The following is a 26,772-nucleotide window of genomic DNA, read 5'->3' on the forward strand; positions in this document are numbered from 1 at the left end:
TTCCTAAAGAGTATGACAAGGCAATGCAACTTGTTACTAAAGTTGTCACCATTCTGGTCAAGCATGATCTTTGTAAAATGACAGTAACACACTGACTGTCAGGAGCTTAAAAGAAAACAGACTAAAATTCCATCCCATGATGTTCTTCCTGCATTTATCTCCATTTAAAGTTACAGTTACCTCTCCTCCCACCCCCCAGACCCGCAGAACTTGGTAATAAAATAACCCACAAAATGTAAAAAAAAAATTAAAAATGTACCCAGCATGAGGTGGGGAGAGACTGCAGTGGGGGAGTGACAAGAACTAAGATACATGCAAGTAGTAACTGTACAGGGTGGTTTGTCTCTGATTGCTTGCCTGAAAGGTAGAGAGAATGCATTGATACATTTTTGACTTGGGATGCTAGAGGCTGCAATATCACTGGTTGCATTTGGTCAGCACCCTGAAGCCCAGCTTCAAGGGTGGGCCATGCCACAGGGACTGCTGTGTTACTTGGAGCTTGTTAAAGCAAGTAAAGCAACATTCAGACTCCCATCTCTGCCAGCACAAGATCTGAGGTTCACAGGCACTGTGGGAGGAAGACATAACAAATAAATGAGCTAAATAATGAAGACTAGTTGTACCTAATTATAGTTCTAGCTGCCCTTTTGAATAAAGAAAGTTCAAAGCTGCTGCAAAAAGGTGCTGATCCCTTTTTTTAATGGTGTTTGAACTTCACGGATGATTAACACGAGAAAGTCAGGAGATGCCAATGGAAGTCACACCAGCTTTTCAAAGCCTTGTTGAAGAGAGAAGCAGCGTCTCCTACAGCAGTTTATTTGCACATCAAAACAATCGTAAACTGTTGGGAAGTGGCTTGCTGAAAAAGGACATGGGCCTGTGGAAAAGTTGTGCGAGCAGAGTTCTGTCTGAAAGAATGTCAGTTTGAGCAACAAGACTAGGCCTTGGCCGAAAATAGCTGGCTTTACTGATATTGGGAGAAAAACAACAGCTGGTCTCGCTGTTATCAGGAGAAAGACAGGGACGGTGTGACCTTGGCATAACTTCATAGGTAACTTTTGAAGAAGTTCCCATGAGAAAGTTACGGAACACGCATAGCTGCAAATCACAAGTGGGTGTGTTTTAGTAATGAATAAACATTAGCAATGTACCAATCATATTAGGACTAGTAGGCATAATTATCGCAAACTGTATAAATATGAGCTATCCGTGCAAATAAAGTTGAATCACTTCTATTACTCATATTGGGTCGACTTATGTGCATTCTTCCGCCGCTCCAACAAATGGCGCCCGAACGGGGACCGAAGAAAGGGGAATTGGAGCGACGGACACTGAGAAGCACCGGTAGCAGCGACCGGGGGGCAAAAGATTAACCGAACGCTGATCGTCTTGGTTGGTGTGTTAACTCTCATGCCTGGACCGTCCAAAAGGGGTTCGCCGTCAGTAAGGGCTACTGGAAAAAGGCTGCAAAGACTTTTTAACCGAGGTGCCTTAATCAAGGTAGCACCCAGGAGTATCAAGAAGCCGGCCGGCAATGGATCAAGAGGTAGCCCTAAAATTATTACAGTGCTTTTTAGAAAAGCGGGGAGTGAATTGCATTAAGCAAATTTCGGGGTTAGTCGCGCTGGGTCGCATTAAGGGATGCTTTAAGAATCCGGATTTATTATTTGAGGAGAGTGAATGGCGTAGATTAGGAGATGTATTATGGGATATGGTAACTGACGATGATAAATCAGCTAAAAAACTAATGAAGCAAGGACAGAAACCTTTCAATTAGTGTGGGTACAGCTTTTGAGCTTAGTACCTGGAATGCTATCGGAACCTCCCTATGGGATGAAATCAGTGACGGGTCTGAAGAAGTTAAAGATCTTGCAACTTTATGGAAATTGATTAAGACAACTCTGTAAAAAATGAAAGCAGATCGTAAAGCGTCTGCGTCTGCTTTTGCTGCTCTCTCTCTCCAACCGCAAGCGAAAGGGAAAAGCGGGGAGAAAAACATAATGCAGCGAGAGAGACTTTTTGGAGCTTGTTCGCCTGCTCTCGTGCCCTTGACTTCTGCTCCACTCCCTGGGACTGCCGATATTAATCAGCCATCCGACAGTTCCCAAGCCTCCCTAACCGTACGATTAAAGGAAACCCTACAGAATCAGGGAGTGAGTAAAAATCTGCCTACGAAAACACAGCCCTCAGATACCACCGTTCAACATGAACAAATTATACCTAGCATATACCCTGATTCAAATAATGCAAACAAGGACTTGGCTACTCTAATAATAGAACAAAAAGAGACAATGTTAGAATTGTTAAAGGAAATGCGGAAAAGAGACGGGGAAACCAACCGCACCCGTGATAGATGCGGAGTCGCTTGTAATAGCTGCTGCAGAAGAAAGGCAAAGACACTGGATTAAGCAAGCCTGGATTGCTCAAAAATAAAAAGAGGGAGAAAGATTTAAACGGAGACCTACAGTGGATTCGACCTTGTTTTGGTATTACAAATACAGACTTACAGCTGCTGCTGGATTTATTGAGGGGCAGCGATAGCTTAACTTCTACAAGACAACTAAGTGCACCGGGACGGCAAGCCTTGACAGCAATTGGACAAAAAATCACATCCTCCATGTCTGGCAGATACGTTCCTGATTTACCCATAAAATTGAAACCTTATGCTGAGATTGATATGGAACACACTGACTGTAGTAAGCAGCATGACAGTGACACCGGTGATTGATCCACATCGGTTAACGCCATGGGACAGTAAGAATGTTTGGGTGTCACTAGCTAAAGCTATTAATCAAATCTCTTTTTGTGTGTCATTGGCATTACCTGAACAGTCTTTTATTCTTATATGTATTTTATTCTTACGTATAATGTTGTTTTTACTGTGCTTAATTAGTTGTGTTCACAGATCTTTGCAAAGGGCAATACAGCAGGTGTTAAAATTTTACCTCAATCTATACACAAACAAATAGATTGGCTGGAGAAACATACACAAAGATCCAGCAAGAAACTAGTTGGTTTGATGGGGTGTTAGAGTCAATATTTGGCGGGATAACACCACGGCTAATGTCATTGATTAAGGAAGCCTTACGATGGTTGGGTATATTGATATTAATCTGTGTAATAGTTAAAATTGCTTATGGGTGCATGATAAAAGGAGTCTCAAAGCTGACACACCAAGCTCTGCTCGCACAAAAAGAAAAAGGGGGAATTGTTGGGAAGTGGCTTGCTGAAAAAGGACATGGGCCTGTGGAAAAGTTGTGCGAGCAGAGTTCTGTGTGAAAGGATGTCAGTTTGAGCAACAAGACTAGGCCTTGGCTGAAAATAGCTGGCTTTACTGATATTGGGAGAAAAACAACAGCTGGTCTCGCTGTTATCAGGAGAAAGACAGGGACGGTGTGACCTTGGCATAACTTCACAAGTAACTTTTGAAGAAGTTCCCATGAGAAAGTTACGGAACACGCATAGCTGCAAATCACAAGTGGGTGTGTTTTAGTAATGAATAAACATTAGCAATGTACCAATCATATTAGGACTAGTAGGCATAATTATCGCAAACTGTATAAATATGAGCTATCCGTGCAAATAAAGTTGAATCACTTCTATCACTCATATTGGGTCGACTTATGTGCATTCCTCCGCCGCTCCAACAGTAAACTTAAATTAATATTTAGCCTGAATACAGAAGCAATGTAAAGAATTAAAATTAAATTGTGTAGACTATTGGGAAGCTCCTCTTCCTTACAGTTTTTGGTACCTGACTTGAGAGACTAACTTAGGAAAGTAGCTCTTCAGGCTCTGTACATAGGCAGGAGAGAGTCAGTTAACTACAGAAGGAGTGCAAGTTCCTAGCCTCAGTATTTAAGTGTCCAATGCTAAGTGTGTGAATGCATTTACCTCCTCATCTCTCTCTACTAATAGTTTAAGTGAGAAGCATTTGTTCCTAGTTTCCTTCCCATGCTGCAAACCAGGGATTATGAATGCTTGATCACTGGGAACTGAATTTCTCTCAGACTAGTGGGAAAAACATGGTCCACAGAATAAGATGCCAGGTTATAGGTCGGTGGACTTGTGTTCTTTTCCAGCTCTTGGTGACTTCTTGTGACTAACCAGGGATCAGTACACATTTGCCTCACATCTTCCTATCTGTAAAATAAATATAGTAATTCCTAATCACATTCTAAAAGAGGTCTTCATCTTTGGAGAACAAAGTCTTAACTATATACTAACTACAATTATGTCATTCCTGGCACAAATATCTATCTGTATGGGTACATTTTAATGTGAGTAGTAGAAATAAAGGACAGTTTAAATTAAGATTCTTCCTAAACTTTAAGTGCATTGCATTTCCACTTTCATACATAATGTGAAATGTACTTCCACATAAAGGTGAAATTTAAACTGCTGCAGCATATTGAAACAACTGCATTTGTAGAAAGTACAAATCTAATCAAGGGACTTATAAAATTGTACAATGCCTTTGTGCAAATATTAAACAGCATTAACATGTTTTTCATCATCCCTTATTCTATCAGTGGAAAAATGTTTCATATTAATGTATAAGCTTGGTCGTTAGACCTCAGTAACACTAAAGCAACATCTAGGAACACACACAATGTGTAGGCATGTTGAATAAAGTGCAGTGTGTCATAAAAGAAGTACATGGTAAAGAAAAAACTTATCATGTGTTGCTAATCTGTAATGCCATCTGTATACAGTACAGACTATATCATGAACAAATGCCAACAATTCATCTTTGAAGTTAAGCACAGATTACTTTTATATTTAAATATATATCAAACTTCATGATAGAAAACAAAATAACTGGCTAAACCATTTATCAATATTTTACTGAGTTCATGTCCCCACAGCTAATGCAAAACTTCCTCTTATTCATTCAGTGGGTATTGTATTAAGGATGCTGAGGTTACAAGCATTTTATCTGCATATACGGCTTGAGCCTATTTTCATTGTCATTCTCCATCATTTACTGGTACTGCTACCACTGGCTTCAAGCAAACTGTAGAACAGAGATGCAAATTTATCATCTCTAGTACTCAAGCCATGGAAGCAAACCGATCATCAACAAAAGAACTGAAATATATCTGTTGTGTCCAGTGGGTTGTGAAAGCTCCTATCTCACAAACCAGTGGGCCTGGTCCTCAGATGAGGAAAATCTGATCAGTTCTCTCTCCTTCAGTGGAGCTATACCAGCTTCCGCGAGCACAGAGGGTATGGGCAGTTACCTATGGCAGCGTCATGCTCCTTCTTTATAAACGTGTGCCGTTACTCGACGCAAACCTTGTACGTCTGAGAGGACAGGAATCCCACACCTGCAGGAGGGACAGTCCGGATAACGTCTCCTCCCAGAGCAGGCAGTCGTGATACCTGACAGCGGAGTAAAGCGTGCGGCGACCCCCTCGTTCCGGACGACCAGCCTTCACAAGGGAAGCCACGAACCGCCAACGGCCCCCGCGCGCCCGCGCTCAGCCAGCGCGCTCCCGCCCAGGCGACCGCCCGGCGGGCGCGCGGGCGCGCCCCCTCCCCCCCCCCCCCCGCGCAGCCGAGCCCGCGCAGCCGAGCGTCGCCGGCGCATGCGCGGGGCGGGTCTCCTTGCTGCTGCGCGGAGGGCGAGCGTAGGCCTCAAGGAGAAGGAAGGGAGGGTTGGGCCGAGGGTCGGCGCTTGTTTCCGTCGCCGCCATGTTCCTGCGTGCTCCCCTGCGGGCCGCGGCCGCGCGATCGGTAAGGGGGAGGCTGCTGCGGCGGCGGCGACGCGTCTGTCCTCGCCGATCGGGGCGGGGCGCCCGCTCGGCTGGAGGAGGCCGCGGGAGAAAAGGGAGCCCGCGGCGGGGGGGGGGTGGGTGGCCAGCGGGGCCCCGTGGCGGGGCCCGGTTTCAAGCCCGGCGCGGCCGGTGAACGGGCGCCGCTGCCGGGTGTCTCCCTCGCGGCCCCGGGGCCTGCTGGACTTGCCTGACCGGCTGTAGAGTTGCACTGCTTGCCTCAAGTGAAAAAGGCTCTAGCAGTAACTGCTTGGCGCTTACTGCGGGTTATTGGGAAGCTTCACAAATGGAAATAGCGTTTATGTCTTGCTCATGAATGTAAGATTAACCATTGGAAGGAAAACCCGTAAGTTTGTTTTTTCAATCCGATTGTTTTTCACACCAATTGAAATCCTTTAGGCCAGTGCAAAAAATGGGGTCTTGTCCTAGTTCTCGAAGTCTGAAATTACAGATTCTGGTTCTTGGAAACAGTACAGCATCTTTCGATAGAATAAAGCATTTTCATCTGAAGTGCTGCTCTTGGTAGGAGACTGCCTCTTACAGCTGCAAACCTGAGGCTTACAATGTGGTGGTGGTCCCTTCACAGCCAAAACTGCATGTGTTCTGTTTACTTAGCATTTAGTAGGTCTTGTACCAGAGCATCAAATTCTCATTTATATGCCCCTTTCAGCATTGTCTACAGAATTTCAGCTGTATTTGCATGCTCTACTTACACTTTTTAGTCTTTTGTCTGAATTTTACATGTTGTCTGGTTCACAGAGGACATTCAAATTGGCATGCTGGTGCAGTTAATTTGATGTGCTTCATGTTAGTTGATAAGGACAACAGGCCAAGGGTCTCCTGGAAGGGGTGGCACACAGGAATGATCTGCAATCCACAGAGTCGTTCATGTATCCCACAGTTCATTGTGGCATCTGACAAAGAATGGCAGGAGATAAATTGCTTTCCTGGCTGCTGCTTTCAGATGAGCCACAAGTGGAGAGCAAAGAGGAAGTAGGTGCATACAACATAATACACGTAACTGCATAGAAAATCCAGTGCTTCCTGGAAGGGCTGATCATATCACAGGGAAAGACCGCAGCCATCATGTGAAACTACGCTGCAGGTGAAGCTACGTGATCTGCTGCTGAAAAGAGTGAGCTGATTAAGTTGCTGTAGTTCACTGGTACCTGGGCTTCGATTTCAGATCTGACCTCATGCCTGTTTTCTCTTATGCCTGATCTCACTGTTCAGTTAGATAAAATCTGAAGAAGCTTGTAAATGCTTACTAGAGAAGAACCTCAATAATGGTACATTCTGCAGACTTTTTAAAGGATGTGCTATAAAGTAACAAATTGGAAAATTCTTCATTAAATATCTGATGAGAATTTGTATCCAAGGCAGTTAGATTAAACTGTGGCAGAGTATTATCTCTTTGAAGTTAACTCCTTTAACTTCTACACTGTCTGAAAAGGTCAAGATGAGTTAAGAGATGTCCTCTTGTACTAGTACAGGAGAGCCCTTAATATTCTTCTCTTGACTTAATTCAAATTATTAGCGATGACATTAGAATTAATGGCTTACAATTAGAGTAGAAATCAAGCTGGTTCTGAAAGCAGTCTCTAGCAGTTATGTAAATTATTAACACTATCTACTTTTTGTTTGTAGATAAGACAAATTCGATACTTACATAGAACAGCAGTGTGCAATACCAGTGGAGGAACCTTATTTGTGGTAAGTAATTTTCTACCTTACTGGAAGGGGGATGTGTTACAAGAGTTTGGCATACACTTTTTTAATCTGCCTAAAAGATTCTGATGGGCAGAGCTTGCTCTAGAAGCCTGCTGGAATTTACAAAAAAGCATTTTTTCAGTGGAACGTCTTATTAGAGCCGCGATAGAGTATCAGAAGGTTTTATTTTAGTTTTTTGGCCTTGTGTTTCTTACACAGTGAAGACTCTTGTTTATTAATAGTAATGGTGATATTAGTAGCATTTGTGTGTGATTGAAGATGAGACTTTGTTTAAACTTATTTAATTATAAAACAGTTCTTGTTTTCTTTTTTTATTGAAGTTAATTGAGTTTGTAATTTTAGCCCATGAAACTTTTTGCAGGTGCAATTTCTTGATTTCTAAAATTAGCCACAGAATTACCCTTACGTCCAGGTCTAGCCCTGTTCACTAGCATATGAAAAGTGTAGTGCTTGTTCATATTATATGTCATATAGCATGATGCATAGTGATTTATAATTGAGGCCATTAAGCGTTATCATAGTATGTATAAATAGCAATAGTGAGTGCAAAAAAACCCCAAACCCCAACCCTCAAATTTAGATGTGTAAATGTCGTGGTTTAACTCCAGCCAGCAACTATGTACCACGCAGCCGCTCACTCACTTCCCCCATCCAGTGGGATGGGGGAGGAAATCGGGAAAAAAGGTAAAACTTCTGGGTTGAGATAAGAATGGTTTAATAGAGCAGATGTTTTCTGTCTGCCTCTAAAGAGAACCTGAAGCATCTCAGAGGTATATTCTGTCCCATTCTGCTCCATTCAGAGCTTTATCTAGTCTGCAATTCAACAACTGAATAATTTTGCATTTTTCCAGCATGTAGTAGAAATCAGCACTTCACTAGAGAATTGACCACTGCATTGGAAGCAGGTGCTCAGCATTTTTAGACAGATTTTTTTGTGTTGCTGTTGTTGCCTTTCTGCAGCTGTCTACAGCTTTTCTCATAAGATGAAGTTAATGGGATTACAGTACATGCTTTGTATACTTTCCAGAAAACTGAACAGGCATTGATGATTTATGGAGTGAGAGCTAGTATTCAACGAATAGAGGGAACGGTGTAGGCCAACAACTTAGGAAACTTCAAGTGTAGTTTGAGGTTGATGAAGACAGGCAAAAGGTGGTGTTGGCACCCTAATGGATATTGGTGTCTGGCATATGAAGCTAGATAGCCTTCTAAATTCTCCAGGCATTTTTCAAGATTTATGTAACTGCTTAAATTATTTGCTGGAGGGAGGAGCCTGAAAATAGAGAAAGGGAAGTAGAAAAGAAAGTGTGTGTTCTAGTTAGCTATTTGTGATATTCAGCTCTCTTATTTAATAGCATCATTCACTCCTCTTATTTTTATTCCACAACAGAATTTTTGCTAGTAGAGCATAGGAAACTGTTTGTGTGGGAGTTTGTTTTATGGTTTGGTTTTTTTTAATAGGGTAATATTCTTCTGTGAAGTAAAAGGCTATGGGAAGAAGATAGTTGGATGTCACTGTGTGCGCGTGTAATTGTTTGCCCTAAATATAAGTAAAAAACTTCAGAGCAAATTTCAGATGTTATTTAACACAGCAAATTTCAGGGGAAACTCTTCCTGCTGAGTTGAGCTGAAGGCATTATTGTAACCAACACAAAGTGTTTGTATACAGTCAAAAAATGGGGCACTTTTTTCCCCAGATTTCTGTAGGGAAAACACATTAGAAAAAGTTTTAGTTTTCTGGAATATTACAAGCAGATGAAGTGTCAAAGGTTGTTTAAAACTGCTTGTGGAGGAGTAGTAGGCTTACCCAGGAGTAACTCTAACCTGTTGTGGTAGTCCTCTTTGTATGTCAATTTACATGAGTGTCTTGGTTTTGTTTTGCAAAGCATATTGATGCTTCTTGTTACACATTCCATATAGGAAATCTATAGGTGAGGAATAGAAATGCATACAGCATATTTGTTTTGTAACAGCAGGGGACACACTGGCAGAGGACCTGGTCGTCTTAAAATCTAGTATTAAAAGGCAGTGCTGATTTGCACGCCCTTGTATCCCTTTGCAAACTTTTTTCATGCAAGTTTTTTCTTTACATGTTACCAGAAACATACAGAAATAAAAGAACTTCTACTGAAACTCCTTTTTATTCTGAAACAGCCAAGAAGAGACTTTCCCAACAATTAAACTCAGTCTGGTGCCATCACAGGCAGCTAGATCACACTCCTAGAAGAGTGTATCAAGTTTAAAACTAGGTAGATTGTTTACCCATTGTAACCTAAGAGAGCTGTTCCAAATATATCATGTTTCTGATGGCTAGGGAAGGCCTGATTTCAAAGATACTTTTATTTACAATAGTTACCTTTATTTTTTTAAACATGCCTTCTCTATTTTTAACTTTTATCTGTCTTTAGCCTCCTTAACAGCTAAAACTTAACTGTTCTACTTTGTGGTTTTCAACACAGGGACTGAGTTTCCTTAACACATCGACTGCCCTGATGTGGGCTTTGTCATAAGGCTGCACAGGATTCAGTACAGAAGGTTAGATATTGCTATATTATAGTTTTAGTTACTTGTGAAGATGGTCAGTGAAATACTTGGGTCTGAGAGCACTTCTACCATTCTTAACTTAAGAAGGTTTATATCTTGAGTTTTGCTGGAATAGTGAATGTAGGGTACTTTACCCTTGGAGGGAACATAATAAATTTCTTTCAGTTGCTGATTTGATTGGGACTTTTAACAGGTTGTTGGCCTAAACATCTATTCCCCTGCATACCATACAGTTCTCTCATTTTGGTTTACAGTGTTTTGGACTAATGTTTACCACAGGTAAACAGGCATAGGTCAAGTTTCAGGCCGACTTTTTCGCAGTATACATAAAAGCTCAATTATTCTAGTTATTCTACTGTAATTCTTCAGTGCTCTTTAATAATTCTCTCTGTCAAGAAAGACAGATGATTAAATCACGGAAAAAGAATAATAAAATGGCCCAGGTTGATGTAGCAAAAAGAATGAGATGAACATTCAGCAGCCTTAGTACCTTCCATGAGAGAGCACCATCATCTGTGGGGGCAGTGTGGCTTTGGTAGGCCTTCACAGTGCAGTTGTTCACACTTTAAGTAGGTTAGGCTGAATGCTGCAATAGAAATGCAATACAGTCAAGCTATGTGTAGAATGAAAACATACTGTGTAAGGCTTCAGGAAATTGGGGATCACAAGAAGGGAATTGGGGGAAAAAAAGCATGGCTAGAATTTGACCTTGCTTTTCTACAAATTGCTGTAGTTGGTACAGACATAATTGTACTTAGTTTGTGTATAGAGGAAGCCTTAATGTATCAGTTTCTTTTTATGAGCTTCTGTTATATGAGGAAGGGTTGAGAGAGCTGGGACTGTTAGCGAAGACTGGGGGAGGAGGGATCTTACCAATGCCTATAAATACCTGAAGGGAGGTTGCAAAGAAGATGGAGCCAGGCTCTTTTTAGTGGTGCCCAGTGACAGAACCAGGGACAATGGCCTTGGAGAACATCAGGCAACACTTTTTTTTACTGTGAGTGTGACCAAGCACTGGCACAGGTTGCCCAGGGAGATTGTAGAGTCTCCCACCTTGGAGTTATTCAGAAGAAGCTGTCTGGACATGGTCCTGGGGGGTCCTTGAGCAGGGGGGTTTGGGTCAGACACCCTCCAGAGATCCCTTCCAACCTCAACCACTCTGTGATTTAACATAGTATTCCTTCCAATACTGTGTCCTTAGTTCTGATCTTGTTCTCCAGAATCTGTGTCCTAAGAAAAGGCAGAAATACACTGATATCATTTAGGAGCAAATCAGCTCTCAGATAAATGGTACGTCATCAGACAAATGAAATGCTAAGGAACATGTGACTGACAAATTCCTAACAGCTCAGTAGACCTAGAACTCTATTAGCTACTGATGAAAACTATCAAACTCTCCACAGCACAGAATGAGATGAAGCCCATTTAGGAATATGGAAAACAAAAAAAGGTGACATGATCTTATTTAGTATTCACCTGTGCTGTAGCCTTTAAAACGTATTTTGGGGCCTTGCTGCACAGAACTGACTATGTGGCAAACTAGTTTCAGATATAAAGTCTTTATTATTCTTCCTCACATGTAGGGTATTTAAGGATACCAGTTTAGAGATGATAAACTGAAAAGAGCTGTTGTAGACAAAGAAGAAGATTTTAATAAATCAAATATACTTACTTGCAAAAGAAATTGAGATGAAGTTCAACTGTAACTATCAAATAGCTATGGAAGGCAAAATAACAGACTGAAATAAAATGGGTATGCAAATTTGAGAAGGAAAAGTTAAGTTATGGAAGTACTTATCATGGATTTGATCTGTGCAGCTAAGACATAGAACAGGTCTGTAAGGGAAAAAATATTAGAAGTTGCACAGTATTCCCAATTAGTTTTTCCTCCATCAGCCTCTTTTTGAGAACTTTCCTTAAAATTGGTAGAAAACCCTCAGCAACACTACATATGAGGAGTCAAATCCTGTATCTGGAAGGGTCAGTCTAAAATAGTGGCAATTGTGTTCCTAAAAACTGTTTTATGTTACTGTTGCGGAGGATCCACAGGGGAAATCACGCACAGACCAATGTGATCAAGTGAAGTCCATTTACTACAACTTTTAGCACAGTTATATACCTTATGTGCTTGTGCACGCGCCTTATACAATACTCTAATTGGTACAATACCCCGGTTCATGCGACACTATCTTATCCTCTATTGGCTGTGCAAGCTTCTTCACGAGGTGTCCAGCAGTTACTTATCTCATTCTTCGGCATCTAGGAGTTGCTTGTCAGGCTCTTCTTATCTTCCTTTTTCCCAGCGTACAAGGGCACAGCATCCTTGTCTGCTCCAGCACTTTGTAAACTTATGCTTCATTCCCACCTAACGGCTGGATTGCTCACATGCCGTTGCCCAGCCAAGAAATCCTCAACATGTTACCTTGTAGACCACACAATAAGCAATAAATTCATACGTAATAAAATATTTTTGTGTTCTAAGGATATTGATTATCTTTCTGCAATGCCTTTTATTAGAGGAAAGTTGTCCTTAGTGGAGAAGTATATATTGACTGTAGTTTTATATTTGACTTGGAACTGTGGTAGGGGTACAAGCTCTCAAATTGATGGGAGCAGTAGTACTGTCTGCTCTAGGATATAGTTAGGATAAGCAAAGGGAATCTCTCATTAGACTAACAGATATAATTTAAGTTTTTGGCCTTTCAGTATTTCCATATTAATTTCTAAACCCAGGAATAGCTATCAACCATACATATTTTATGTTCTGCACTGATGACAAGTCTTTCAGTATGCAAGTATCTTGCAATGTTAAGATTTTTCTTTAAATCCTTCACTGCTTAACATGAACACAGCGTGGAAACTACAAAATCACCCTAGATTACTTGAAAAAATGATCAAAGTGAAAGCTAATGGAGTGGATTTCTTTCTCCTAATATATTTTTAAACCTTTTATCATTAGCTGGTTGTAGATTACTTTTAACATCAAGCCTCAAGTATAGCTTGCATTTTCCCCAAAACTTTCCATTTAATTTGAAACTTTCTCAATTTGAAAACTGTATAAAGTTGGGAATGAAACTTAGCTATGAGTGTTTCAAGGATACCATAATGAGCTGCTTAGAGGTAACTGAAAATTTTGGGCAGGAAGTTTTTCTGGTGGATAAGGATTTTCATCAGAACTAAAGATTTTATTATAGGAAAATGTCACTTTCTTCAAGACTTCCAAACTTATATTTTCTGAAAAGAGAAGAACTAATTTCAATTCGATGTTTCCCTAGAAGACCACCTTAAAAATACTATAATAGAATACCTTATTTTGGAAAAATTAATTCAAAATTCTGCTTCTTCCATTCTGATTCAGAGTTGTATCTAAAATGAAAATGTTGAAATCCATTACAAATCAAAAGAATATATTAAAGTGGATTAACGTGTGTTTGAATGTGCAAATGTTTTAGTTGTATAGCAAGCTTCTTGATGAATTTTGAGGTTTTTACAGTTAATGCCTCATGGTGAAAGAAAAAAATGGGCTGCTATTTAAGTCCCATGTTGTTTATTAAGGTATTAACCAGAGGACTGTGATGAGTTTGAACATAATTGCTAAACTGTATTAACAGTGTTAAAAAAAAAAAGTATATTTTGCTAACACCATATTCCTCAAGAAATGGTTTTAATAGGAAATAACAGGAATAAGTCATTATTTTTAAGAGTGATGAAATAATTATCAATATTTTTTATAACATTCCCAGACATATTTAATCATTTGACTACTATGAAATTTTTATCTGGAATATATCAGTTTTATTCAAACAACTCAACTGTTACTGTCTAATGAGAAGATGTTTTATAACAGTAAATCTGTCCTGAATAATCTCCCGACAGCCCTATTTTTACATGTTTTCTTTTTCTTTTCCTGAAGCACAGAGATAGTCCTGAAAATAATCCAGATACTCCATTTGAGTTCACACCTGAAAACCAAAAGGTATGCGGACAAAAAAAAGTTAAATACACAGATTTTGTTTTTAGATCAATACTGATACTTTCCCCCCCCTCCCCCTTTTCCCTTTAAAAAGCGAATAGAAGCAATCATAAACAACTACCCAGGGGGACACAAGTCTGCAGCTGTCATGGCAGTACTAGATTTGGCCCAAAGACAGCATGGATGGTTGCCCATATCAGCTATGAACAAGGTATTTAGTACTTATTTATTTTATTATGGTTTTCTTTAAATATCTTACTAGAATATTAGCATTTATTTATCAAAGTGTACTAATGTGGGAATTTACATGTGGCACAGAATTGTGAGAATTCCCTTTGAGACTACATTTTAAAAAATGAAAGGGAAAACTAATGCAGAAAACTCAGGGCTCCACTATCTACATAATGTTAGCCCATTTACAGACAGAAAAAACCAAAAATTATATGAGCCTTATTTAGATAGGCTCTTTTTCCAGAATCATCCTGGAAATAGGAACAGAAACTTGAAAGATTTTGTTCACTGCTGAATTTGGGGAAAGAAAAAACATGACAACGGTGGGGTTTTTCTCCTCCCGGATTAGTGGTACTATACATATTCCCAGTGTTGTACCTAATCTTTAGGCCTGTAAAGACTTCTGCAGAGCAGTGTTAATGCCTCACAGCAAATGCTCGGTAGACTTATCAAGTTATTTATTAAAATTGTTTCAAAACAAGCAAGTAAGCAACTACGCTGCTCCAAAGTGATAGGTTGCATGACAGTAATCAAATACCAAGAAATAAAAAATTCTGGTTTATATTCATATGAATAAATCTAACATATTTTGTGTTATAATCTGTCATATCACCAATTTTAAAGTGAAAAGTTTTGAATTCAATCAAGATATGCTAAGTGAGGATTGTGAGTGTTACAGAAATTACTGAAGGATTTAAGTGCGCATTTAAAGAAAGGCAACTTAACTTTGTTTGTACAGTGTAGCATAAAGCCTCAAATCTCCATTAATACTGAATGAGAAAAGTATTTTTGGTTACTTTAAGTTTCAGATTCATACTGTGTTTAAAATTTTGTTCATTTAAAAATCTTAAGATATATTTTCCATGGTTTGTTATTTGCCTGCAAGAGACTGGAATGTAAAACAGTTCCCTTTTGAAAATGGAGCCAGTTCTCAACCTGAGCAGTTTGCCAGGGTTCTAGGTTAATGAGGTCAGGGATATTTGCACTGGAACTGGCTCCATGGAGATCATGCTTCACTCCCTATTTACTAGCTGTGACATCAATCTGCACATGTAGCTGTGGCATTTCTAAGGCCAGCCCTGGTATGTCACAGAACCTGAGACAGACCTGCTTTATCTGAATTAGGTGAGCATAGTACCAGCCTATAAGTATTTTCTTACCGAAAAGCTTATGTGGATTAGTATGGGCAGATGTGTAAAAGTTCATTCATTCATACAGCAGAAGAGCAATATGAGTTGGAAATGACAATGAAAGCTGGAACCCGGCTGACTTCTTGCATCTAGCTTGTGTGTGATGCTAGATGCTGGAAGGGAATTGACTTGAACTCCTTGCTGTGCTAATCCATGGCTTACTGGAGTTTGTGCTCAAGAAGGGTGACTCCAATATGAGTAACTCGGGTGTCTTTTCTTGACATTTGAAAACAGCTGTGCTTTGATACCCATCCCCTCCCTGTTATTTACTGAAATGGTTTGTTAAATGGCTTTACTGATGCCCTGTAAGAATTCAATATAGTGTTTGCTTTCCCCTTGTTCCAGGTTGCTGAAATTTTAGAAATGCCTTCCATGAGAGTGTATGAAGTAGCAACCTTCTATACAATGTATAATCGCAAACCTGTTGGGAAATACCATATTCAGGTCTGCACTACCACACCTTGCATGCTGCGAGACTCTGATAGTATTTTAGAAGCCATTAAGAAGAAACTTGGTAGGATACAAATTTGTAATATACTTTTTACATTTTTTTACCTCTGTTTAATGATACTGAAGTAAAATTTTTTGTATGATGGGGACAGAGCAATAGTATTGAAAATATGGTGTGAAATCATTGGTGAATAGGTACTAAGCACTTCAAATTTCAGATTTTCTATTCTTTAAGGATTTCAGTACAGTAGAGCAGAAAAGGCCATTGGCTGGAGTGCTGTTTAGTGGTCTTAAAAGTGGTTTTAAAGGTAATTTGCCAGGAAATGCATTATTCTAATATGACTCTTGGACTGAGAAATTAAGCCCTATCCCATATATATGAGAGGACTCTGAATGCTATGGCACTTTTTTGTAAGCAAAGTAAGATTTTTAAGGTATATGCTATATGAAGCTTGTTTGTGAGGCTTTTTCTTTTTTTTAAGTAAGGTGATAGAATCATAGAATGGTTTGGGCTGGAAGGGACCTTAAAGATCATCCAGTTCCAATCCCCCTGCCATGGGCAGGGACACCTTCCACTAGACCAGGTTGCTCAAAGCCCCATCCAGCCTGGCCTTGAAAGCTTCCAGGGATGGGGCATCCACAACTTCTCTGGGTAACCTGTGCCAGTATCTCACCACCCTCACAGTGAAGAATTTCTTTAGATGAAATTTGTCTTCATGTGTTACTGCAAAGATAGCTTAATTTAACTGAAACTCTTAGCTTGAGAAATAAAAGCATTAAGGATGATTGTGTAGCTCTTACTGAGACACGGGCCTTACTTAGACTTTATTAGTTCCCCCCCCCCCCCCCCTTCTAATAACTATGGAGGAGAACTGCTTTTCAGCATTCTTCCTTCCAAGGAGAATTTTGTTGAGGATCAGACTCCAAGATGTTATTTTGGCTAACGTGCCCTCTGGGGAAGGTCTGTATCTATCACTAGAACAATAATGTGGCATAGGAGCTAAGTATGTGTACAGAGTTGTTCCGGAAATAAGGCTTTATGTATAAACTTGGAAGTCGTTTATGAATTTGTAGCTAAATGTTAATGCTTGGATCTTGATTAATTTGGGAATTCAGTATTCACCACTGTATATTAACACATTTTGTATCAGCACAAGAAAGCTATGTTTTTCCCTGTTTTTCCATTCTATTGTATTGATAACTAAAAATGTTCCTTAGAGCTGTTACATTTCTTGGAATTGTCATTTCATGATTATTTGTTAATAAATCATATCTGTAAATGAGGTCTCAAAAATCTATCTGAAGACTGACTTCACAGTTCATTAGAATCTTTTGTTTAATGGAAACATTTTGGACTCATTTAAGAGGATTTAACTATGCAAATGTTTTTAAGGCCAAAATACAAGTAATGAGAAGACTGTGGAGTAATTAGACTCATGCTTTATTAATCATGTACAATAACCATTGCTAAACCTAGTATTCTTTATTGGTTTAGGTATAAAAGTTGGGGGAACAACACCTGATAAACTCTTCACACTGACTGAAGTGGAATGTTTAGGTGCTTGTGTAAATGCACCGATGGTACAAATAAATGACAATTACTATGTAAGTATTACATTCCCTTTTAAAAGAATAAACTTCTTTGCTGGGTTACTTGTATTTTCACTTGTTTTAGATTCTGAAGTTTTGGTCAGTTACTTTAAATTCTTATTGGCAGAGACAACTTGCAATGTAGAGCATCTTTTAGTTTCTTGGCCTCTTGCTGCCATCTGTATCACATCATATCAGTGTATTTTTCCTTTCAGATACTGTTTTGATTTATACAAGTGGGGTGATGCATTTTTGTGACAGTGGTCTGTCCATAACTCTGGGATTTGTAAAAAGGTATTTGATAGGCTTTTAAAAGCACTTTAAAGAAGTCTGTTGGAAAGCCTGGACTGGTTTAACACTATTTTTGAACTTTTAGACTTCTGAATTACAGTTCACTTGGGATGCCATAGACCAAAGGAATTAATGTATTGACTGAATCCAGCTTTTTTAAAAAAACTTATTTTTAAAATATTTTATCACAGTCTGATTAATTTTTTGAGAACTGTTGTCTTGAACTGTACTCACAATTTTTTTTGTCACAGCTGACACCATTTTGCAGTATGTGCAGTGGCATGTGTATAGTGGGTCAGCAGAGATCAGCCCACTAATGTATCAAGGAAGCTGAAAACACATATGTAAAACAAAAATTTTAACATTAAAATGACAGTAGGCTTTTTAAGTGTCCTAATTTGTTAAACCAGTATGTGTGTTTATGGAAAGGATCAAAATTATCTATGCTAGGATCACACCCAAGAGAGCCACTAATGTGATGAATTTTGAATCCTGCAATTAGCAGAATTTTGTTTCTTTTTCTGTTTTGTCCATGTTTTTGGTTTGTTTTTTTTTTTTTTTACAGGAAGATCTGACACCCAAAGATATTGAAGACATAATTGATGAGCTAAAGGCTGGCAAAGTTCCCAAACCTGGCCCAAGGTGTGCTATATTGATATAATACTGGCCAACTACTTGAAGGCTGATCCTTTTGAGAAACTCTATTCCTGTTCGAGTGATTTGGAGTTCACAACCTACAGCTAAAAAGCATTCATTAGTTTACTGAACACAATGGCATGCATTCAGTGCCTTTCTGTATATTCAAAGCCAAAAAGAACTTGAAAGTACTGAGAAAAGAATTGTCATTTTCTTGATGACTGACTAGAGAGGATGTGCATGAAATGTGAAAAAGTCAATTCTGATTTGGCTTAGTACTTAATAGGTGAATGATATCACCTGTTGGCATTTTTTGTCTAGATCATGTAAATCAACAAATGCCTGTTTGATTTTTTTTTTTCTGATTTCTGATGAAACCCAGGAAGATGACAAGTTTGTGAAAGGGTTATTTCTGAACTCTTATTGCCTGTTATTTCCCACTGTTCTTTGTTAGTGCAACTACACCTATGTTGGTGTGAATGGAGGAATTAATTTGACTTGGGTGTGTTACTGTCCTGGTTTCAGCTGGGATAGAGTTAATTTTCTTTCTAGTAGCTGATACAGTGTTGTTTTGGGTTCAGTATGAGAATAATGTTAATAACACACTGATGTTTTCAGTCGTTATTAAGCAGCGTTTATCCTAAGTCAAGGATTTTTCAGCTTCTCATGCCCAGCCAGCAAGAAGGCTGGAGGGGCACAAGAAGTTGGGAGGGGACACAGCCAGGGCAGCTGACCCAAGCTGGCCAAAGGGATGTTCTATACCATGTGACATCATGCCCAGTGTATAAACTGGGGGGGAGTGGCTCAGGAACTAACTGGGCATCAGTCAGCAAGTGGTGAGCAATTGCATTACACATCACTTGTTTTGTATATTCCAGTCCTTTTATTATTATTGTAATTTTATTATCATCATTATTAGCTTCTTCCTTTCTGTTCTACTAAACTGTTCTTGTCTCAACCCACAAGTTTTACCTTCCCCCCCCCCATTTCTCTCCCCCATCCCACTCCAGGGGGTGGGGGGGGAAAATGAGTAAGTGGCTGTGTGGTGCTTAGTTACCAGCTGGGGTTAAACCACAACAGTTACCTCTTCCTATATAGTTTCTATAATGATTTTTTTGAATACAAGAACAATAATCTTTAAAACAATTATAGTTTCCAAACACAGGGAAGCATCTTTAACAAAAGTGTAAGTCTAAAAATTAGATACTGCTTTTGGTATTACTGGGATCAACATAACTTTTAAATAAAGAGAAAACTAGTGGTCCTATCTTGCATTTCAGTTATGAAACTATTTGTTACTACTTGAATTTGGAATCCTTTTGATTTTAGAGTAGCACCACATATTTCTGAAGGATGAATGTGAAGAATGAAAGAAAAAAAAGCCTTAAGTTAGATTTGTAACTGTCTTCTATCCAGTGATTAAACAGTATCTGAGGTTATAACAATACCAGCAATGAATAAAAATGCTTTCATTTTTCAGGAGTGGACGTTTTTCTTGTGAGCCGGCTGGTGGCCTTACTTCTCTGACTGAACCACCCAAAGGACCAGGTTTTGGAGTTCGAGCTGACCTCTAAGGATTTTTGTAATATAGTATGAATTGTCTGAAAAATAATAAAGTAACTTTAATCTCAGTAAAGGGATGAACATTCTAATACTTTTCTAAAAAACGAAGGAAGCAACAGCAGTTAGATATTCTAACTTAACCACTGTTTTAACTACTGCAAAGCATAACTCTAGATCTTAAGAAAAGTAATTCTGTAGACTGTAAAGTGACTCACTGGAGAAGCAACAAAACTGACTGAATTACAAGTCTGGCAAATGCACAAGGAAACAAACTGAAAGGAGATTATCTGACAAAACTTTATTGCATGTTACTTTTAACTGCAATTAAACAACAAACAAACAAACAAACACAAAAGGTGATCCAAGCTGTGTTGTGTAAAAAATGTGGTAGGTTCAGTAAATGGTTCTTCTTGAGTCTAACTCTCTTTATTCCCATTCAGTGACCAGGAAAAATGTGAAAAGTATCTTTTTATCATGTTACAAAAAAACCCAAGCCTGACCCAAATGGTGGGAGTACTGCACTAAAAGTGAACAGCAACAAGAAACCACTTCCTGTACAAATTTATGCAATACAGCCAAGGTATGCAGTTGGGGGAAGACAGAATATACCACAAGAGTTTAATACATGGCTAAGTGTAATATGTGAAACTAGTTATTTGATTGACACATCTTTCTTTGACCTTACTGCAGTGTATCGGCTACTTTTATAATCTGTCTGAAATTGAGGTATTTCTCCTAATAGAAAAAAGATGAAGATAGTTAAAAAAAATGACTGCATATTGTCACTTAATACATATGCTCGCAAAATATGGCAAATGCTTTATGTATATACATATACATGCATTTCAATGTAAACTAGGAAATGTGAACATGTCAGTCACCTGAGACCATATTGTGTCTGCCTCTTCGAAAATCTGCTGTGGAACTTACATTCTTACCACAATTAATGTGATAGATGAAGCTTAATTATATTATTTATATTGTATTCTATATTTAGTTTGTTTTGATATTCTGATTAACAGTACTTCCTTAAACTAACCTCCCTCTTCTGAGTCAAATTTTGTATCTACAGATTTTCCTCCATGATTATCTCATAGAGTTTGTCTGTGCCCCACCTTTATTTCAGTAGGCTCTCTGAAGTTCCTTGATGTATTGTTAAACAAGTAGTGTTACTGTTGGTAGTTCTAAGAGCAAGATAAATACGTATATCATTTGTATGTAAAACTTGCTATCCCTTCTACATTACTAAATTTATAAAATGAAATCACTGAATTGCATACAAATGGAAAAGAAAATTGATAAATAAATACAAGTCATGAGTGAAGCAGTCACCCAATAAGCATGAAAAAAAAAATCTTCTATATAAGTGCTATGGAACACTATGCATATGAGAAAATAGTACATGGATTGAAATATCTGTAACTGAAAGTTGCTGAATGCTCTTCTGAAAGGTCACTCCAGTATTTCTAATAGCCACACACCTTGTAGCAGGCCAGGCATCTGGCACTATGTGGCACTTCTCTAGAGACATGAGATAGCATATTACATTTTGATGCAGAGAGACTCATTTTAATATACCAGTCTGTAACTAAGCTGTTTGCTTAATTATAACAAAGCCGTACTCTAGTTTGTACAGGATTACCTCATTCTAACCTAGTATGAAAGCAGGCAACTATTTTTAAATTATACATTGAATATAAATGAGGATTTTGCATGCATTGTGGAACTGTCATGTGCTACAATTATTCACTTTTTTATGTAACTCTGATAGGATTGCATAATTGTCTTGAAGGGAAACATGATTTTAGACCTGCCATGTTTGAAACTGAGGCATACAAAAACAAAGCTCTAGAATGCCAGACTCCTCCCATTAATAAAGCTGGACAGGAGGATTTGTTGCCTTGTCCTGCTTTTCTCCCTGTTCATTCCATCTGTATGTGAAAATCTTGCTGTCTTAGGAGCAGAACATGGATCTCAACAGTTTCCCATTTGTTGAAGATGGTTAGTGATGTTCCACAGACTTATGTCAGTCATTTTGATGCAACATGTAACAGTCTGCCAATCACTTGACTAGAAAAGGGTAACTGACGTTATCGTTATTGCATGGTACAAATCTGATACACCATTGTTAAGTTGAATATTGTAGGCAGCTATAGAACTGAAATATTTGAAGAGAAATAAGCAACGAACCATTACTTTTCTCTCTCATCTTACCCACTTCATTCATCAATTATATGAGGCTTTATGGTCCTGGGTTTTACATCAAAAAAGTTTGGCAATCATTTTATTAGGATAAATCATTAATGAAAAAATTCACATCTTCTGTTACTTCAGGTTTTGTGCAAATTTGAACATTTCAAACTTCAAATGTCTCAACTAGAAATACAGATTCTGCACTATTTGTTACATGTAGTTGTTTACTATATACAAAGTTACTTTCACAATGATAATCCTCATTACAGTCCTGCTTAACAAGGTGATCATTATGGAAGAGTTCCAGAATAGTGTAAGAATTAATATATCCAAGTTCTCTTTTCTGTTCTTGAATAGCTGCAGATACTACCCTGTGCTTGCTTTTACTGGTAGTATTGAATATTTTAGACAACAAATATTAACAGGACATAATTTCCATTATTCTCAATCCTCAATAGCAGAGGGTTACTAATAGTAATTCTGGGCAGCTGACACTAACCTGTCAAATAATTAAACACTTAAAATTCTGCAGTTTCAATCTACTGGTTAGTATCTTGGATTGTAAGAATGCCAGGTGGCAAGTTAAATGAAAAATGAGTTAACTACAGCAACAGTCAACACATTCCTTAAAGGCAGCAGTAACAGAACCCATGCTGTGGTTTTGGTGGTCTTGTTTGCCCCTCTCCCTGAATGAGAGAAAAATGAAAGAATTCATGTGTTATATTAATTCTCCAAATGTAAAAGCAGAAGAAAAATAAGTAAAAGAACACCCTTTAACTGGGGAGGAATATAAGACTACCTAGAGAAGATTTTAAGAAAAATAGCTAAAGTCTTGGGAAAGGAAGTGAGATTTACAACATGGAAGCTGAAGACACACAAAGAATCCACTGGACTGAGTGTGTGGGTGGTGGTTGTTCTTTGGTAAAGATGGAAGAAAGTCTAGAGTAATGAGAAACTCCACTAGATAGCCAATGATGTGTTCAATGTTGCATAATGGAAAGGATTTCTATGACTTCCACACACCACTATAAAAATGTTATCTGGAACCACGTTCTGTCATTAAATAGAAAGCAGCAATGAAGTTCAGTTCCACCTGTGCAGTACAGTAGCCAGGCTCAGCAGCTGACCTGCCACAGGCTAGTGCATATGCTTTCACCAATATGATGTTTTCCAAGTTCTTAGGGTAAAGTTCTTACTATTTTTGTATTGCAGTCTTGAAATTCTCAGTTATTCAATTACTAGATTGAACTCAGCAATGAGACAGTTCACCCAGATGCTATGCACATTTCTTAAGACCAGTAGTTCGCACAGCTGACGTTTCACTAGGGAGGGCAGATCAAGGGAAGTACTACGCATACCAACACAGAGCAGCTACAAAAGCATTTTGCAGCTGTACTGTATATAAAAGGGAGGGGCTTCTGGAGACAAGGGGAAGAAGTTAATGTAGGGTTAGCAATGAACAATTAACTGACACTTGATTTTTGTTAGTCCAAACAGTAGTTCTTATAAAAGGCTTAAGGAACCCTATTTTTTAGTTACTATTAGATATTACCAAATCTTAGTATCTACTTCAGAAGGTGTTGCTCATGAGACTCCTTCCCTGTTACCTCAGCTCCTGGCTGTGAGCACCTACCAACACACAATGAAATCTCGGAACTGCACACTACTCGTGCTGATGCACAAGAACCAGAATGCAGTATTACACCACTGTACTACACCTGTAGCCTGTTATGTTTTAGAGGGTGAATTATCAGTATCATCCCTATATAGTACTGTGTGAAGGAAAAATATTCTACCTTGGGAAACAGTTCTTACTTCACTTATACTGATGGTCTATAGTTTGCAATCTGCTCACCACCACAAGTGATGACCTTTGTAATCAACCTGACATGAAAGAATATGAAGTGAATGCAACTCCCTTTGTTAAGTGGTGACGGGTGCTGGCATACTTGCTCCTGGTCAGCTGACAGTACTCACAGTACACTAACAGAATCAAATGAAAAGGCAGGCAGTTGCTTTACAACACAAATGATCTGTACCAGCATTTGTACGGTAAGATTTCTGAAAGCAAGAGAGAGAAATTTGCCCAAACAATAGGATGTTGTGTAGCATGGAAGTATTCAAGATTTATGATGGGTGGAGATCAGAATATGGGGGAAGTCCACACTATTGGATGGTCTTAATCAAATTAATCTTTTAATTCTGAAAAATTCACCTTTCTGACTTGCGTAGTAAATATTAAGGAGTTCTTGCTTTCTATGCAGTAACAAAGTAATCCAGTAGCAGGCTGAGCATGGCAATTAAGACTACATCAAACGGAAGGGCTTTGTTTAGCTGCCTCCTCAAAATGCACCTGACAGCCCACCTATCTTTAGCACCTGGAGAATATTATTCAAGAATACACACACACAGAACCACACAGATTCTTTAAGCCTTACCACGTAATATTATTTTAATAAGCAGATGCAAAACCTTTCACAAATGCAGATGAATGACCCATTTTTAAGGTTGCAACTAGGACTACCATCAGTCTACTTCTGTAACCCCTTTTGATGCCTTTACATGACGTCTGGCTTACTGGTGCAAACGAGACACCCTAAAAACCCAGGGTTTTGTTTTGAAACCTGGAAGCGGGCCCAAGCATCAAACGGCAGGCGGTGCCGGCCTGCAGGGCTAAGGGTCGCATGCTTCCCGCAGAAGGTCCTGCAGCTCTTTGCCTTCACTCGCCGGGATAAGAAGCGCTGGGACGGCTGCGGACTAGGACTCCGCCTAAGCGAGGCGCGGAACCGCTGACCGCGCGCGCCACCAGACGCGGCGGGCTCCTCCTCCCACAGCCGCTCTACGCGGGTGCCCCGAAGGCGAACGGCTTCCCCCCCCCCCCCCCGGGCTCTCCAGCACCGCGCCACACCCACCTGGCTCCAGGGGCCTCTCCCAAAAGCCGCGGGCCCTCTAACTGCAGCCTGCAGGCACGCAGCGCTCCTCTCAGCCCTTGTGTGACCGCGTACGCTCGGCGGCAAAGACGACGCTCGCCCGGCGGGGGCAGCGAGCCTTCCTTGACCGCTACTGCTCGCGCCCCACCGCACCCGCCTCCCTTGGAGGCGCTGCCGCCATCGCGCACGCGCACTGCGCCGCCTGTTAAAACTCACTGCGCCATCGCCGCCGGAAAACCCCTCCCGGGGGAGGGAGCGGCCGCCACAGGTGCAGCGGCCGGGGCGGAGGAGGGGGGGGGTGGGTGGGTGTGGGATCGTGCCGGTGCCTCTAGGTCGGCTCCCGTCCCTACCCCGCGACCGGGTGCGCTGCAGCCTAGCCGCCGCCACTACTTCCAGAAAGTTCCAGCGGCCGAGGCCAAGAAGGGCGCGGCAGCGCCGGCGCACTGCTCGTGTTCTCCCGTCGCCACCCTCTTCCCTCACGGCCCCCCCCCCCGTCCTCTGGCACCCTGCGAGCCCGTTATTCCCTGTCGTTGGCGCGCGCAGGGGGACGAGCCGCTCTGCCCGCCCAGCAGCGAGGAGCCCGGCGGAGGGGGCGCGTCCCTGCCCTTCTCCCTCGGGACGGGGAGCGGAGCGGTGTAGTGACGTTGTCCCCCCCCTCCCCCCACACCTTCCCAGCCGCCTCCCGAACGGTGTAACGATCGCAGCAACGCCTGCCCGCTCACATCCCGTGCCCTGTGTGAGGGCCACGTGGGCGGGGCGCGGCCAATGGGAGCTCCGCGGAGCTCTACTCCAGCGGCGACGTTGGGAAGGGGGAGGGGAGCGACAACGGCAGCGCAGGGTGAGAGGGAGGGAGGGTTGGGGGGGAGAGAGCGGGCGGGGAAGGGGTGTTTTCAAACCCGACAGCCACAGCGGCCGGAGCGGGGGCTGAGCCGGAGCCCCTGGGCACCGCCGGTGGCGGCGGGTAGCACCGGCTCCCCTGTCGGATCCCCGCGGCCGCGCCGCCACGGGAGAGAGGCAGGGGGAAGCGGCCGGAGAAGGAGGAGGAGGACGCGTCCCGCCGCTGGCTCTCGGGAGAAGGTAAGGACCGGAGCGCACCTCCCCACCCTCTCCCGGTGCGCGGCGGGGAGCCCCGATCCCACCCACCACCGCGGCGCCCGCGGCGTGCCGCCCCCCTGTCTCCGAGCGGCTGGCAGCCGGGCGTCCGGGGAAGCCCTCACGCCCGCCTCGGAGGGGGGGGTGTAACCGCTGCCCTGCCCTCCCGAGCAGCGGGCACCGCGCCTGCCCCGCCCAGCCCGGCGAGGCGGCGGGCCCGTCGCCGCACTGTCCTGCGCGGGGGGCACGGCGGCGGCGGGCAGCGGCTCTCCGCTGTCAGCCTGTCAGCGCCGCGGCGGGAGCCATGGCCGCCGCTGTCACCGTCTGGCGGCCGCGCCTCTCGCCCGCCGTTGCCCAGCCCCTGCCCCGCCGTCCGGCGGGGGGCCCGCTTGTGGCCGGGAGGCGGTGGCGGGGGGCCGGGGCGGTGGTTCCGGCGGGAGGCAGGGCCGGGGCTGTGGGGAGGGAGGGGGCGGTGGCGGGGGCTGCACGGGCAGCCGGGGCGCGGGTGCGGAGCGCGGCATGGCGGTGTACACACACATGCACTCACGCCCCGCCTCCCCGCCTCCGTTTCGGGAATTTCG

At 41.4% G+C, this 26,772-nt stretch overlaps 3 protein-coding genes and 1 long non-coding RNA gene across 6 annotated transcripts in view; 2 read left to right on the top strand and 2 right to left on the bottom strand.

The window, feature by feature from the left end:
* Positions 1-3,655: 3,655 nt before the first annotated feature.
* LOC126051201 (proline-rich protein 2-like) lies at positions 3,656-26,712 on the bottom strand. The gene is made up of 3 exons (XM_049830135.1): positions 26,513-26,712; positions 25,082-26,285; positions 3,656-4,143 (listed from the first exon to the last, which is right to left on the bottom strand). The coding sequence occupies exons 1-3, from the start codon at positions 26,710-26,712 to the stop codon at positions 4,114-4,116; spliced, it is 1,434 nt and encodes a 477-aa protein (XP_049686092.1). The 3' UTR covers positions 3,656-4,113.
* NDUFV2 (NADH:ubiquinone oxidoreductase core subunit V2) lies at positions 5,601-21,868 on the top strand. The gene is made up of 8 exons (XM_049830260.1): positions 5,601-5,739; positions 7,425-7,490; positions 13,966-14,028; positions 14,120-14,236; positions 15,792-15,960; positions 17,392-17,501; positions 18,343-18,419; positions 19,894-21,868. The coding sequence occupies exons 1-8, from the start codon at positions 5,698-5,700 to the stop codon at positions 19,985-19,987; spliced, it is 738 nt and encodes a 245-aa protein (XP_049686217.1). The 5' UTR covers positions 5,601-5,697; the 3' UTR covers positions 19,988-21,868.
* Positions 12,128-14,016, bottom strand: LOC126051248 (uncharacterized). Its single transcript, XR_007509760.1, has 2 exons — positions 13,941-14,016; positions 12,128-13,418 (listed from the first exon to the last, which is right to left on the bottom strand). It is a non-coding gene; the product is annotated as an uncharacterized LOC126051248 (long non-coding RNA).
* ANKRD12 (ankyrin repeat domain 12) overlaps positions 25,986-26,772 on the top strand; it is a 68,674-nt gene continuing 67,887 nt past the window's right edge. For all 3 annotated transcript variants that reach the window (XM_049830219.1, XM_049830217.1, XM_049830218.1), the window contains exon 1: positions 25,986-26,176. The gene's annotated coding sequence lies outside the window, so the exon portion shown is untranslated. The remainder of the gene's footprint in view (positions 26,177-26,772) is intronic.

The sequence above is a fragment of the Accipiter gentilis genome, chromosome 27, assembly GCF_929443795.1.
Source record: "Accipiter gentilis chromosome 27, bAccGen1.1, whole genome shotgun sequence".
Lineage (NCBI taxonomy): Eukaryota > Metazoa > Chordata > Aves > Accipitriformes > Accipitridae > Astur > Astur gentilis.

Bases quoted from the DNA above. Each gene is read 5' to 3' on its own strand.
- LOC126051201 (XM_049830135.1), bottom strand. From the start codon at position 26,712: ATGCCGCGCTCCGCACCCGCGCCCCGGCTGCCCGTGCAGCCCCCGCCA. The intron at 26,286-26,512 runs GTGACAGCGGCG...CCCGGCTGCCAG, and splicing joins AGAGGCGCGGCCGCCAGACG to CCGCTCGGAGACAGGGGGGC. The intron at 4,144-25,081 runs GTGGGTGTGGCG...TTTATTTTACAG, and splicing joins GGAGAGGCCCCTGGAGCCAG to ATAGGAAGATGTGAGGCAAA.
- NDUFV2 (XM_049830260.1), top strand. From the start codon at position 5,698: ATGTTCCTGCGTGCTCCCCTGCGGGCCGCGGCCGCGCGATCG. The intron at 14,029-14,119 runs GTATGCGGACAA...CCCTTTAAAAAG, and splicing joins TCACACCTGAAAACCAAAAG to CGAATAGAAGCAATCATAAA. The intron at 14,237-15,791 runs GTATTTAGTACT...CCCTTGTTCCAG, and splicing joins CCATATCAGCTATGAACAAG to GTTGCTGAAATTTTAGAAAT.